Below are 13,804 nucleotides of genomic sequence, written 5' to 3' on the forward strand. Positions count from 1 at the left end.
TTCAATTATCGATGTTCGATATTTGAGAGCATGCTGTTGTGCACTGCCGCTTTGCAACACTGCTTGAACAGCTGTTTTAAAATGTCAAAAAGTTCGCCGTGTGGAATTTGGCAATTTTTATAGAAATTTTTGTTGGTCCAGATCTCCGGCAAACCCACAACAACTAACAAAAATGCCTAACGATTCGCTTGACTTAAGGAAACATTTAACTCAATGCAAGTGACAAAAAGCATACAAAAGCAAAAAACACAAAGCACGCAACGCCTACAACAACAAAAGCAACAGCAGCAGCGCAAAAATTAAGCGTCTGGCAGCAGACGGTGGCGCTTCAGCTCGAATTTCAGCAGCGACAACAGCAATTGCAACATGAAATTACTCGGGAAATACGTCGATAAGGGCATGCAGGGGTAAGTAGCATTCGATCATATGCAATATGTGTACTTATTTCCAATTCGCAGCAATGTAACCCTCGTGCCCGAGGAGCCGGAGGACATGTGGCACGCCTACAACCTAATTGCTGAGGGCGACAGCGTGCGTAGCACTACAATACGCAAAGTGCAAAACGAAACGGCCACAGGCTCATCGACGAGCAGCCGTGTGCGCACCACTCTGACCATTGCCGTGGAGGCCATCGACTTTGATACTCAGGCCTGTGTGCTGCGTCTGAAGGGGCGCAACATTGAGGAGAATCAGTTCGTCAAAATGGGCGCCTATCACACGCTCGATCTGGAGTTGAATCGCAAATTTGAGCTGCGCAAACCCGAGTGGGATACGATAGCACTGGAACGCATTGACATGGCCTGCGATCCTACCCAATCCGCGGATGTGGCTGCTGTCGTCATGCAGGAAGGCTTGGCACATGTCTGCCTCATTACGGCCAGCATGACGCTGGTGCGCAGCAAAATCGAAGTGTCCATACCGCGAAAGCGCAAGGGCTATGTGCAGCAGCACGAGAAGGGCCTGGCCAAGTTCTACGAGCAAGTCATGCAAAGTATATTGCGTCATGTCAATTTTGAAATAGTCAAGTGTGTGCTGATTGCCTCGCCGGGCTTTGTGCGCGATCAGTTCTACGACTATATGTTCCAACAGGCGGTCAAAATGGACTATAAAGTGCTGCTGGATAACAAGAGCCGATTCATGCTGGTTCATGCATCCTCCGGCTTTAAGCACTCTCTAAAGGGTACGTAAGACTCGCAAGAACTGTTTACATTTTTAAATTGAATACTGTACATTCTAACAGAGGTGCTGCAAGATCCGGCTGTGGTGGCTAAAATGTCCGATACGAAAGCCGCTGGCGAGGTTAAAGCACTGGAACAGTTCTACATGATGCTGCAGTGTGAACCAGCCAAAGCTTACTATGGCAAAAAGCATGTCCTGCGCGCTGCTGAGGCACAATCTATAGAAACATTGCTCATTTCCGACAATCTGTTTAGGTGAGTGCAATGAAAAAGATTATATTAATTATATGAGGTAGTCTATTAAATGTATTTCTAAGTTAAAGTCTGTTAGTTGTAGAAATGGCTTATCCTTTGAATCAGGACATATTTCAAATACTCTACATACATACACGAATTAGGCACTTCATTGTTCAGTTTCCTATTCAGTCAATTACCGAAAAGTAGCGTTTTAAATAGAGATCCTTAAACTTTCAAAAGGCATTAAAATTTCGCATTCTTTTAGCAATGCCTGTTTGTTTTCTATGTATGGCAATCTTAATCAAGTTTGCATCTTTAATTGATATTTTTATCCTAGTACAAAGTACTCCCCAAATATACAAAAATACTCCCCAGGGTGTTTAATTTTGGGCGCAACGAAAATTATCGTACATAAGCTACCCCTGCAAGCTATCTTCTCTTATGTACAGAGCTTCCTTAACAAGTTCGCTTTGCTGCTTGCTTATCAAAGCTACAGTAAGAGTTGGCCTAGATTACAGCTTATTTACATATTTACCTCATGCAATCAGCTTGTTCGTATTGCTGTAACCTTATCAACTGTAGTTACCCCGCATATATGTCGCACTACATGGCAATATTTGAAGCTCAATCAAGCAGGAAGATCAAGAGCACGCTCAGTGACAAGCCCACAGCGCCAAACCTTCAACTTTACCAAATTGCCACCGAGTATTGCGACAGTTTTGCGTACAAAAATTATATTTTTAGGTTTCATTTTTGTTTGGCATATGAAGCAGCTGTTGATGCGCTACATGCGCTATATACGACTTGTGTGCGTGGTTAAATATTGAAAGAAGGTAAATATACTCTAAGAAATGGTCTTATTTTGCAAACATAAAACATATGCGAGTTTGTTAAAGTTAATCGTTTTCAAAACGTAACTTTCACTTAGCTATTTGATTTGTCTTAACTGAGCTGAGTCGTCACAGCACGATCAGCATTTGCGTTTTATGAATAAATTTCATGGTTTTCTCTGGACACGGTAGTTGTACTGCAATTATAAAATCTGACTCAATCGCTGAACATTATCACTATGCTATAATTAAAAGAAACTGATCGCTAGCTTTCTAACCGATCAACAATTTAAAATTATCATTTGAATATATTTGTAATACATATTTCAAGCTGTGGTATGATATGAACGTTTTGTTCTAGCCCGGGTCTTGATCTAGATTCTAGAATCACACGCTTTATACGTTATTTATTCATTTATAGATCATTTGTGGTTAAATATGTATTGGATTATATCGTCATGTGATCGTCGAACTGAGCAATGTTTACCTATTCATCTGAGTTGTCTTGTAGTAGATCAAATTTTTCCTGAGGTATTTCATTAGATCATTTAAAAATGAAGAATGTACGGCATGAAGATCGGTCTTTGATCAATATTCTGGTCTCTTATCTCTCGCACTTCTATGTTTGATTTAACATCAAACGAATATTTGTTAAGAAAGTGTTGCTGGTACTTGATGGTTCATAAGGTAATAATAGATCGCGATCATCAATGATCCTATTTTTTGTAGCGCACACAGTTGTCTCCGCTTCCACTGATCTTGAAGTGCTTCCAGATCTTTAGTCTGGCACAACTTGTGCACAATTTAGCCATTTAAAGAAGGCACGTCCGAACACGCTAATTTGATGGGCCACCCCTCACCCGTCACCCCTGGCTCTGACATGCTCATGATCAAGGTTGGTCGCCCGTAGAGTCGTCGCCATTTTTGGCTCTTAATTTTGTTGTTGTTGCTTTTGTTGTTTTGTTTACGTTTTGTTTGAATTCGAATTTGTATCTGTATCTGAAAAGCGCCTCTCGCCACAGACCGTTTACATTTTAATGAGCCGTTGAAATTCCTTTTAACTGAGCTACAAAAAAATGAAAAGATTTGTTGCTTTTTATGCAAACTGCGTGGCATGCAATTAAATTAAGTATTATTGTTTTTGATTTACTTAGAATTAACGCTTAAAGTTCTATGCAAAAATGTGTGTAAATTGCTTTTTATGTTAAATTTAGCACGTTTTAATCAGTCCCTTAATTTATTGTAGTTCAGCTCTGGAGCTTCGCCTCCTACTCCTTCTTCTTCTCCTCCGCCAGCGTAATCAGAAACTATTCAAATCACAAGTCGCCAAAGTCGCCTTTGTCGTCGGGCGTTTTGCTTGGGCTTTATCTCGACATTTTTGATTGCTGTTGATTGTTCCGCAAATTGATAAAGAATAGAAAAGAACAGAAGAGTACGGAATAGTTAAAAATAGGGCCTTGAGTTGATAACTCTTCAAGTGTATGCTTTAATTTACCGTCTGTCGTGCTGTCGTTGCTGCTTCTGCTGCTCGTTCCACAGATTCTTCTGCCTTTTCTGCTGCGCCAATCTATCATCCAAGTCTCTGCCTCGACTTGTTTCACAGTTCTCCGCTTGTTCACCCAGCAGCCGCTTATTGTAATCATCCAGCGTTTCGCGTAATGGCAACAGGCGACTCGGACTGGGACTGTGGCTGGGACTGTGAGTGCAACTGGAGCGAAAACAGGGCTCTTGTGGGCGGCATTTCTTATAGAAACTATGAGCGTATAGCTGGGGATAGCCCAGCTCCGAAATCGTATAGTCTGGCTGCTTAGTGAGCATCGTCTACACTTATTCTATATAGGAACTATAGTTGAAAGAAAATGAAAAATTAAAAATGATTCTTATTATTTTTCCTTGTTGGAATACTATAAATACAGTCTACTTATTCTAGCATGTAAGCTCTGTTAATGCACTAGTCTCACATTCTTTTTGGATTTTAATCTCAAGGGTCTTTGATAACTTGATTATCTACAGTCAACACCTTGTTTATCTTTTAATTTCAAAGCTCTTTTGGTGCTTATTATCAATGTTAGAATATCTGTTAAACAAACAGCGCGCCATTATTTATCATAGAAAATTAACATGCTCGTTAAATATATATTTAAATGTTAAACCAGGAGCTCTGCTTAGCTGCATAATATAACATTTTTATGTTAAGTTCAGCGAGCTAAACGATTGATTAACTGTAGCAAGTGAGCCCATATTACGGGATTTACAATGTCTATAATATGAGCATATAATAGTCTAGCTTAAACTACAATGTGAAACAAAAGACCCCATGAAATTGCCATATATCAAGTTGCAATAACAACAGAACAATGAATAGAAGTATGGTTGTCTTGTCGATTTTGCAGACCCCATAAAGCTCATTAAACGCTGCCTCTTTGTGTACGTAGGTGTTCTACTAAACGCTTAAGTTCTTAATAGTTTTTGACTCTCAGTTGTTTTTCATTTTATATATAGAATACCCCGCAAAGAAAACAAAGACTGTTGCTGTTCTAGTTTCTGTTTGTTTTTTTTTTTTCGCTAGTTAGTTGTACCTCTTTTCTTTACCTATATATGTAGATGTGCTTAAGTATTTGCTATTGTGTTGTTCTTTCACACGCGTATTAAGTATTTCAAGCTTCACTCAATACGCAGCTCTTTCAGTCTTTCCATATGCATATACATTTCAGTTTTTTTTTTTTTTTGTATACGTATGTATATTTTGTATATATATATTTCAGCTCGATTGACGCGGTCTGAGATCTTTGTTTATAGAGCTGTTTCAGTTTAGAGTAGTTGGGTTTTACAATTCTGATTTGCACGGCTCTAATAGTCGTGTAAATTTTGCTGTAGCTGTATCTTTTGTGTATTGTATCTGTATCTTTCCATTGTGTAAGTAACTGTATCTGTATCTTTAATATATATAAGTAACTGTATCTCTTTATACGCAGCTCTTAACCGAATACAGTGAAGACCCTACTAACAAACAAACGCTTTATCGTACAGATTTATTAATTATTATTGTATGGTATTGCATAGATTGTGAAGAAGTTCAAGCACTCTATCGGTAAAATGAAAGATAAATGGTGCTATAAAACAGACTATCCCGTATAGTTTTCCTCTATTTTTCTGCAACATATCTTTCAATCGTCGCTCGCTCTGTTGAGTTTTTACTGTATCTGTATCTGCATTTGTATCTCGACTCTATTTGCGTTTTGCCTGTTCCATTTCTTTGTGTCGCCTTCAAAGTTGCGCTAATTATTAGCACGTGTGTGGGTGGCAAATACAATAACAACAACAAATTTGTAGATATTTAACGTATTTCACTTTATTAAATCGCACCGTTTATGGTTCTGAGCTGAAGCCAAGTTTGTAGCTCTTAACTTTAACACGCATTTTGTTTATTTCTGTTTGATTTCTGGACTATTTTCTGCTTTTGTCTTGTGATTGAGCCACTTGGATTCCACATATGCCGCTGTCCCCTAAACCTGCGCCTGTGTTCTACTCTGTGATATGATCCACTTGCGTCGAATTGTGGCAGTCTCTGGCTGCTTCTTGCAGCTCTTAATGGTGCATGCCCTTTCTCTCTGCATGCCCCATTCGAGTCGTTTATCACTTGCCTTTTGCTTCTCATTCGCATTTTCTTCAGCGGTTCTCTGCTTGATTTTTTTTTTATTGCATTATAGTTTTTCATATTTTCTTGTTGCATTTATCTGCTGCAACCAGTTTTTCTAGTCTTTCGTTTTAGGGCTTTTTGCGCCTCGTGCAACGTGCCCCTGTTTCCAGTCGCAGCTGCTGCCTGTTGCCTCTTGCGGTTTCTGTGTAAATATTGACTTGCAATACAATTGTGTATTTTGAATATTATTTTGGGCACGCGCTACTGGGACATTTCGTGAGCTGTTTCTTTACTTTTGGTTTCATTCGTATTTTATGGTCTTTGGAATTGTGCAAGAAATGAAAGGGCGCTGGTTTTTTATATGCCCTCTACCAGATATCATGTTCAAACTTTTACAAAGTGTGTGACGCATTTTTGAAAAGTTGTTTACATGCCCTCAAAAATTTTGAGTTACAAAATAGTTTTGTTTATATTGAAGCCAGCTCGGGTTCCTTACAAGATGTTTTAAAAAGGCTCACAAAGTGGATTTAGTTTCCAATAAAACTATCCGCTTAAATAAAGCGTTATACGATTTTGTAGTTAAAAAAGCTTCAATTATTTAATTAGAAATATTTATATAGAACTTATTAGTGGACAAATCTATGAACGAGAGGGATTCTTTAAGAAAATTGATTTGGGCATCAAAAATAAATATTTATATATTTTATCGAGTTAAGATAGATTCACTATGTGTGTTCAGCTCTCCTGTTCGCACTCAATTTTTTAGCGTATCTAAAATTTGACAGCTCGTGGCCAGCTTTTTGTCACTCTTTGAAGTTGTTTTGTATTTGGGTTAAGTTGACGTGGTGGCATATATAAAGAAATCGTTGATTGATCAATGTTTGGGTTCACTTACTGCTTGATGTTGCCATAAGAAGCCAGTAAATTGATTAAATATAGGTACGACATACTCTCCGATCAAAACACGTATAGTGAGTTTTTACAGTTAGTTTATTGCATTAAACCAAAAAACAAGTTTCGACGTCGGCTTCGCTCAGATGAAAGACCAAAAAGTTTAGATGCAAAATTTTGCAACATTTTGCATTCTGAATTTTTCACTCACACAAGTTCATTTCAATTTAGATGCTAACTGACATGCGATACAGTTAATTAGACATTTCCCTCCCCCCCCCCCCCACCCCCCTCACGCGTCTTGACGTTGGCCTTTCCACAGCGACCTCAGCTGAACCGCGCCTCCCCCGAACGCCCATGGCTCTTTCACCTACGTTCCGTTAATTCCATTATAACAATTGATTTCATTGTGCAATCATTGTCACGCAGCAGCAACAACAAAAACAACATCAACAAATGAATTCAATTCAATTCATGACTGCGGTTAGCGGATGAGCAAAAAGATAAACAGGTAGCCCCGCAGATACACAGATACAAATGCTGCAGCTGCAATGCCCAGCGCTGACTCAAGCCGCAAAATTCCAAAAGTAGTCTATAAGAAAAATCCCAAAACTTGATTTGTGTGTGTGTTTTTTTTAAACCTTTTGCACTTGACATGCACAGCAACAATAACTTTCACTTTGGCCTGCACGCACCTTTTGCTTTCTCTCTGGTTATTTTTCTTGTGCTTTTCTTAGCACCAATTTCTTTTTGCGTGGCAAACGCGTCGCGTTGTTTTCTTCGCTGTAATTCTGCTTCTTGTATTCTTCTGCCCACTGTGCCGACGTGCGCGTCGCAAGAAAGCCGCTTTACAACTAATTCTACACGAACAGACAGCGAGACGGTCTCTGCCGCTCGCTTAAGCTCTCTTTGGATACCCTGTACCAAAATACTATATAGGGTATTTTAATATTATATCTTTATGTTGTGGTTACATGTAAAGTGAATCTACAGTTACAATCATGCAAGTAGGCATACGATCGATATCATTGTCGATATTATCGATCGGTGAAACTTTTTGTTTTGTAAATTGAAACGCACAAAAAATGCTTAAAAATTCCTTGGCTTTTTAGCAATCTTAAATATTGTTTTATTTCTGAAGTATATGTGGTAGTAGTATATGTGTATATATTACCATTTAAAGTTCTTTAATACGATAATTAAAATAGCTGACGAGCTTTTAGTTTGATCTTTGGTTTAAAGAAAAGCATAAACGAAGTAAATACCGTTTGCAGGGTATACCCGAGTCGGGCTATCACACAAATAAATGCTGCTGTTTATCTTTTTCTTCTCTCTAACGGATACACGTGCTGTGGAACGCATTGCCACGTACTCGCGTACTCGCGGATGGCATCCACAGGGAGAGCTCAAGAGAAAGGCGCTTCAGAGAGAGATCGTTAGCTGATCTGGTCACACTGTATTGCTCTTTGGGTGCGCTCTTAGCACAATAAAACCACAGAAACCGCTTTTTGTGCGTTCAATATAAAATGATAATTGAAATTTTACCTGTGCTGAATTTTGTTTTTACTCTTTTTAATGGGAAGGCGCAGTTTTTATTTGTGAGTTTTTTTTTTTTTTTTTGTATCTTTGTAGCATTAACATTTGCTAAGGTTTTTGAACCTCGCCGTACTTTCTAGAATAAACGATTTGCAATGACAACTTGCATTTTCATCGCAATTAGCCCAATGCCTATAACTGTAACCTATGTCGCGCTCGCGAACCTATAAATTCCAGCTCAACCTGACACCCTATGCATTATGTATGGCGGTGGTGCACCCATCATATGACTTTTGCGTCAATGATTAAGCGTTTCGCTATTTTCAGCGTGTATCGAGTATCGAGAGTCGAATTGTGGATGTGCAATATCACGTAGTTTGAATCGTAATAGATATTAATTGTCTTTATATCTAACATTTGCCTAATGCGGCTTCAGGGTTTCATGTAACGCCGCTTCGTGTTGGTATTTTTATATTTTGCATGTTCCGAATGAAAGTATGTAACTAATCTGTAGCTTAACTCTGTGCATTTTTTATGACTTCTGTGTTGGGTTTTTCCACTCTACAGGCCTGCCTCTTTACTTTATAGCGTTTCATTCCTTTATGTGGATCTTATTAGATGCCATTTCGAGTTTCATATTAGTACTCGTATTATCCAGGAATATACTCGTACATAATTATTGGTGGCTAATTTTTGGAATATGGCTTTTGTTGCTTTTACAGAGAATATTTAAGATATTTTATTTATATTAAATCCCCTAATGTGAATTTTATGTGCTGCCTAACATTCACAAGTTCTTGGTATAAATTTCTAGCTAGTAAAGTTTTTAAATGTAGGCATGGGATTCCCCTCATTGTACGCCTTACAAAACTTGACATTAATATTTTTCAATTATATATTTATGTAATATCTATTTTCGATTTCTCTGTTTCGTTAATGCAGATGCCAAGACGTTAATCTCAGGAAAGAATATGTCAACTTAGTTGAATCGGTGCGCGATGCTGGCGGCGAGGTGAAAATATTCTCCAGCATGCATATATCGGGAGAACGTGAGTATTTAGAAATTTGGAAATTTTGAGTTATGGGAACTTTTTAGAAATTTGATCATACTCTTTTATCACATTTGACCTATTGTATTCCAAAAGCCTTTCTTTGAGTACCAAGTTTTTACGCCTTCGAATTTTTGTAACTCTTCACAAATTGATATATGGAAATCCTTATTTCTAACATTTGCATATTTATTTAATTAGAATATGAACAATTTTAATTTGTTAGTCCGCTAAAGAATCGCATTACATGTTCTATAGAGAAAACATGTAAAATGTCTATGCCTGATGTTCAGTCTGGTATAGAAAATGTATGCAGAGGCCTCCCTCTGTCTAATGACCTCGTTAAGAATTCTATTTTTACATGGCTTGCAATGGGTGTGCACACAGATAAATATATAGATATATATTTCTCGAAGGAATCTCCTGCAATGCATAATTTACGCAATTGGACTTTAAGCCCATTGCACATCAGTTTGTCTTGAGGGCACTTTCAATTTCCAATATAAATTTAACTTGGCGTTAATTAAAATTGCATTTTACATGTTGTGTAAATATTTTTGAGGCGCTTTAAATAGCAATTTGTTGCGCCCAGCGGCTGCTTGGTAAATGACTCACGTGTCGCATTTGTTGGGTATTCTTTTTGTGTTCTTATCAATTGTCTGCGACTTGGCAATGTTTTTTGCCAATTTAAATACCCTGTAGACTGAGAAAGTTGGGCATGCGCAAACTATAAAGCTTAGCAGTTTATTGTAGAAGCTGAACATATATCCAGGTAGTTAGTTTTTATCAAACAGAAATCAAATAGAATCGTTTTCATATCTCTAGATATTGCCATGATTTACATGTGGCTTAATATATGGCTTATGTAAGCTGAAAATTTTATAGAGATCGTTTAATAAAGGAAATTATTAATGAAAGTTTGCATAAGTGTAGATCAGAAGGCAGCATGTGCTTGTATGCGTGTGAATTTAGCTGAATTTAGGTACATACTCAATATAATGCAAGCGAATTATTAGTTGAATATATTTTAAATTGTATATTATATATATATATTTTTTCCTTACTAAGTCGCTTGCGTTCTTTGGAGAGCATTGTTTTGTTTCAAGTTTCGTTTTAGTAAAATAAAAAATGTTGAATTTCTGGCTAAAATTGGTTCTCTATAAAAATTGTGTTCTGACCTTGTCAAAGTCCAATTTATAATTACAAGTTTTGAAAATAGTTGCAAACTTTTTATCCAACTTTTCAACTAGCGCTGATTACATGCAAAACTTAGCACGACATTTAAAACCACAAATCCATTTGTCAGTTGCCTTGAATGCATATATGTTCCTTGTAGAGGGTGTTATGATGCTTCATGAAGTGTATAACGCTTAGAAGGAGACGTCTCCGACTTCATAAGGTATATATATTCTAAATTAGCACCATCTGGTCGTGACCAAAATAGGCATTTATAAGTCTCACTAGCCTCCTCGTATATATGAAAATCCTATTAACCCGGACTATATCATATAGCTGCCATAGGAATAACCGTTCGAAAATTAGGTTTTTGTATGGTAAAATATTCTGTTTTCTAAGATATTTTCACAAAACTCAGCATTTACGAACTGGACTATTCTTATATACACAACAAAACCTTGAGTAAAATGTCTACAAATCTTTAGAGTTTTATTATTAGTGACTATCGCAGACCTATAAGGGGTATGTTTTAGTTCAGCAAACTCTCATTGACCACTTTTGCTTGTATCACGTAAATGGGTCGCCGTATTTCTAAAATAGAACCGAATACTTTGTAGCTATTGCAACTTGTACAGCTCGTAGCGCTTGTAAAATGAAATTTGCATATCGGGACTGTCTTTCAACGCCACTTGAAAATTTCCACATAAGTTTTATTTAACGCGTTATCGCTGGAAGCGCCTCCTCAAGTGCCTTGCCTACTCCTCCTGCTCTTGTTGCTGTGCGATCGTTTTAATCAGCTTGAAATTACTTATATACAAACATTGTAGAGAAATGTAAACAAAAAAAAAAAAAAACAATTCGAGCACTTGATTTAAATTGTGTGTAGATAAAACAACGCAGCAATTTCAATGAGTAAACAGTCAAAAGCCCGAACAGAACCGATCAGAACCTATACTAAACTCAAGCATGTTGAGCAATTCACACAGTTCTGCATGGTTTCGCTTTTTTTTTTTTGTTTTCTTTAAGCTTATAGAGCTCTACATATTTAATTGCCTCTGGGGCACATTTGCATATTGTAAATTGTAATACCTTAGTTTTTTTTATTTGCTGCACTCCAGGTTGAATGTTAAGTTCAAATGTGAGTCAGTTCTCTAGAACCGGTGAGCCTTGACTATGTCAGCTGCAACTCCTACGCCCAGTGCAAATAATACAAAAAAAAAAAAAAATGTAACTGGTTAGCTTGGCCTTGGCTCTGCGTACTGCCAGACCAAAGTTGTGGGAATGCGCTTTACCCAAGTAAACCACTGATAACCAGAGTTCTTAAGCTAGTTAATCTCGGACCGGTTGCATAAATTGTGCAATTAACTTGTTTTGCTAATCAGCGAGTTCAACTATGGGCTAAAGTCTAAGACTAACTATTGTCCACTTAACTAGCCGGCAAAGTCGATCATAGTTAGCTGGTCCAAAAATCATGTTTGTGCGAACTCAAACTATGTAGGGAAAATAAGTGGGAGTACTTCACTCAAGAATGCGCTTAGCTGTAGACTTTCTGTTCTTGAATTAATTCTATATTTATGTTCCAATCGTTATGAAATGTTCTATGCTAAAATAAACATTATATTTCTAATTTGTTAAAAACATCTGGCAGGTTATCGATATTTATCGATGTTCAAGGATAATCTATAGTTATCGATTTGCGAAGGTAATCTATAGTTATCGATTTGTGGAGCTAATCGATAATAGTCGGGCAACAAAGGCAGACACTATAAAATAATTATGGAAATTCGACTTTGCTTTTGTTTTCGAAAATAATTGTTTGAACGATCTTACTATATATTTTCAACTTTATATCTTATTGCCCCAATTAATTACTTTGCAAAACTTTAACATAATTTTAAATTTTCAGAACTCGCTCAGCTGACGGGCGTTGCGGCTATTCTGCGTTTCCCTATGCCCGAACTGGAGGATAGCGACGATGATGACGACGATGATGGTGCGGCGGGCGGCGATAATAGCGATAGCGATTAAGGACTATATCCTAAAGATCCCATAGCATTTTATTTCAAACGATTTATCGAACTTGCCCGAGAACAAAAGCGGAGAATGCGACACTCGTGCAGCTGTTTCTAAAAACTTACAAACAAATGAAAAGAAAAAAAAACCGAAAAACATATAAATATAGAGTAATAGGTACTACTTATGACAGACTTGGACTGTGTCAGGGCATATACAATATACGAGTACTATATATACATATACAAAACTTAGGTTATACGATGAGCGACAAATCGTTAGTTAAAATTCATTAAAACAAATTTTTAAAAACAGTTTCTATAGCCAAGCAGCTAGGTCTAGCTTTACCTCTAAAGCCAATATATATTCCCCGTCATCAAAACTAATCCTCCCCAAACAGAAACCAAGCTATGCATAACTAGGAATGTAAACAAGGAATTCCTTAGATCTTCTTTCTCTCTCCGTTTCTACTATATATTTATAACAATTTTTTTTATTGCTTTACTGCTGTATTTTTGTTATTATTATATATATATTTTTATGATTTATATTATAATTTTTATGCGATTCATGTGTTCTATTCAGATACTGTAAAATTCAAAATCGATTATGGCGAGTTCTTATTGTTCGAACGTTTATTTAAGCTTTAAAAATATAACGAAAAACTGTGCAACATAATCTATTCAAATATCTAAAGCCTGCTTCTTAAATCCGTCTTAATATATCAGCCTTGGATAATGCGAGCTGTTGGACATCGGACCCGTCAGGATTCGCAAGGATAAGGTTGAGAAATAGACCATTTTCTGTTATCTTGGCTCCTTAAAGGAATTTCGGCCTTATAATTGAATATTCTTAATTGCCAGGACGAGGACTATTCATTGCCCAAAGGACATTTGTATAGCCCATGAAATGGTAGCTTAAGACTTCTTTTTATAAAATAAACGCAATTTTTAAAAATATAACGGACTTTTTTTATCGGCCGGCTTGTGATTTCTTTAAAAGGTCATTTAAATGGAGCTCCTGACGGTATGCAATAAAATTTTTAAAAAATTTTCTGGGCAACAACTTTTTGATAATTTATTGAAGTCTCACGAGCCAACAGACTATTTAATTGAAAAAATATTACTCTTAAGGGAACGCATCTCAAAATTTAGGATATTTGACTGTTATAGTGCTGTAAAAATTGTCCTTTGAAATCCTCCGTTTGAAGGACTTTCGTCCTTTTCTTTGTATACAATGAATTGGCAGGTCAAG

General features: G+C 37.0%; 2 protein-coding genes and 1 long non-coding RNA gene across 3 annotated transcripts; 2 read left to right on the plus strand and 1 right to left on the minus strand.

Moving 5' to 3' along the window:
- The first annotated feature begins 66 nt into the window (after window positions 1-66).
- On the plus strand, window positions 67-13,228 carry pelo (protein pelota). Its single transcript, XM_002051190.4, has 5 exons — window positions 67-407; window positions 459-1,180; window positions 1,241-1,433; window positions 9,255-9,361; window positions 12,444-13,228. The coding sequence occupies exons 1-5, from the start codon at window positions 367-369 to the stop codon at window positions 12,563-12,565; spliced, it is 1,185 nt and encodes a 394-aa protein (XP_002051226.1). The 5' UTR covers window positions 67-366; the 3' UTR covers window positions 12,566-13,228.
- LOC26531254 (uncharacterized) lies at window positions 3,366-7,625 on the minus strand. Its single transcript, XM_015173421.3, has 3 exons — window positions 7,472-7,625; window positions 3,741-4,088; window positions 3,366-3,630 (listed from the first exon to the last, which is right to left on the minus strand). Exons 2-3 carry the CDS (start codon window positions 4,061-4,063, stop codon window positions 3,546-3,548), a joined length of 408 nt encoding a protein of 135 aa, XP_015028907.1. The 5' UTR covers window positions 4,064-4,088; window positions 7,472-7,625; the 3' UTR covers window positions 3,366-3,545.
- On the plus strand, window positions 4,961-5,746 carry LOC138911219 (uncharacterized). The gene is made up of 2 exons (XR_011416617.1): window positions 4,961-5,161; window positions 5,221-5,746. It is a non-coding gene; the product is annotated as an uncharacterized lncRNA (long non-coding RNA).
- Window positions 13,229-13,804: the final 576 nt, after the last annotated feature.

This window comes from Drosophila virilis, chromosome 4, assembly GCF_030788295.1.
Source record: "Drosophila virilis strain 15010-1051.87 chromosome 4, Dvir_AGI_RSII-ME, whole genome shotgun sequence".
NCBI classification, from domain to species: domain Eukaryota; kingdom Metazoa; phylum Arthropoda; class Insecta; order Diptera; family Drosophilidae; genus Drosophila; species Drosophila virilis.

Excerpts from the sequence above, each read along its gene's own strand:
- LOC26531254 (XM_015173421.3), bottom strand. The coding sequence starts at position 4,063 with ATGCTCACTAAGCAGCCAGACTATACGATTTCGGAGCTGGGCTATCCC. Across the intron at positions 3,631-3,740 it reads CAACGACAGCACGACAGACG|CAATCAAAAATGTCGAGATA; the intron begins GTAAATTAAAGC and ends AACAATCAACAG.
- pelo (XM_002051190.4), top strand. The coding sequence starts at position 367 with ATGAAATTACTCGGGAAATACGTCGATAAGGGCATGCAGGG. Across the intron at positions 408-458 it reads GTCGATAAGGGCATGCAGGG|CAATGTAACCCTCGTGCCCG; the intron begins GTAAGTAGCATT and ends TCCAATTCGCAG. Across the intron at positions 1,181-1,240 it reads CTTTAAGCACTCTCTAAAGG|AGGTGCTGCAAGATCCGGCT; the intron begins GTACGTAAGACT and ends ACATTCTAACAG.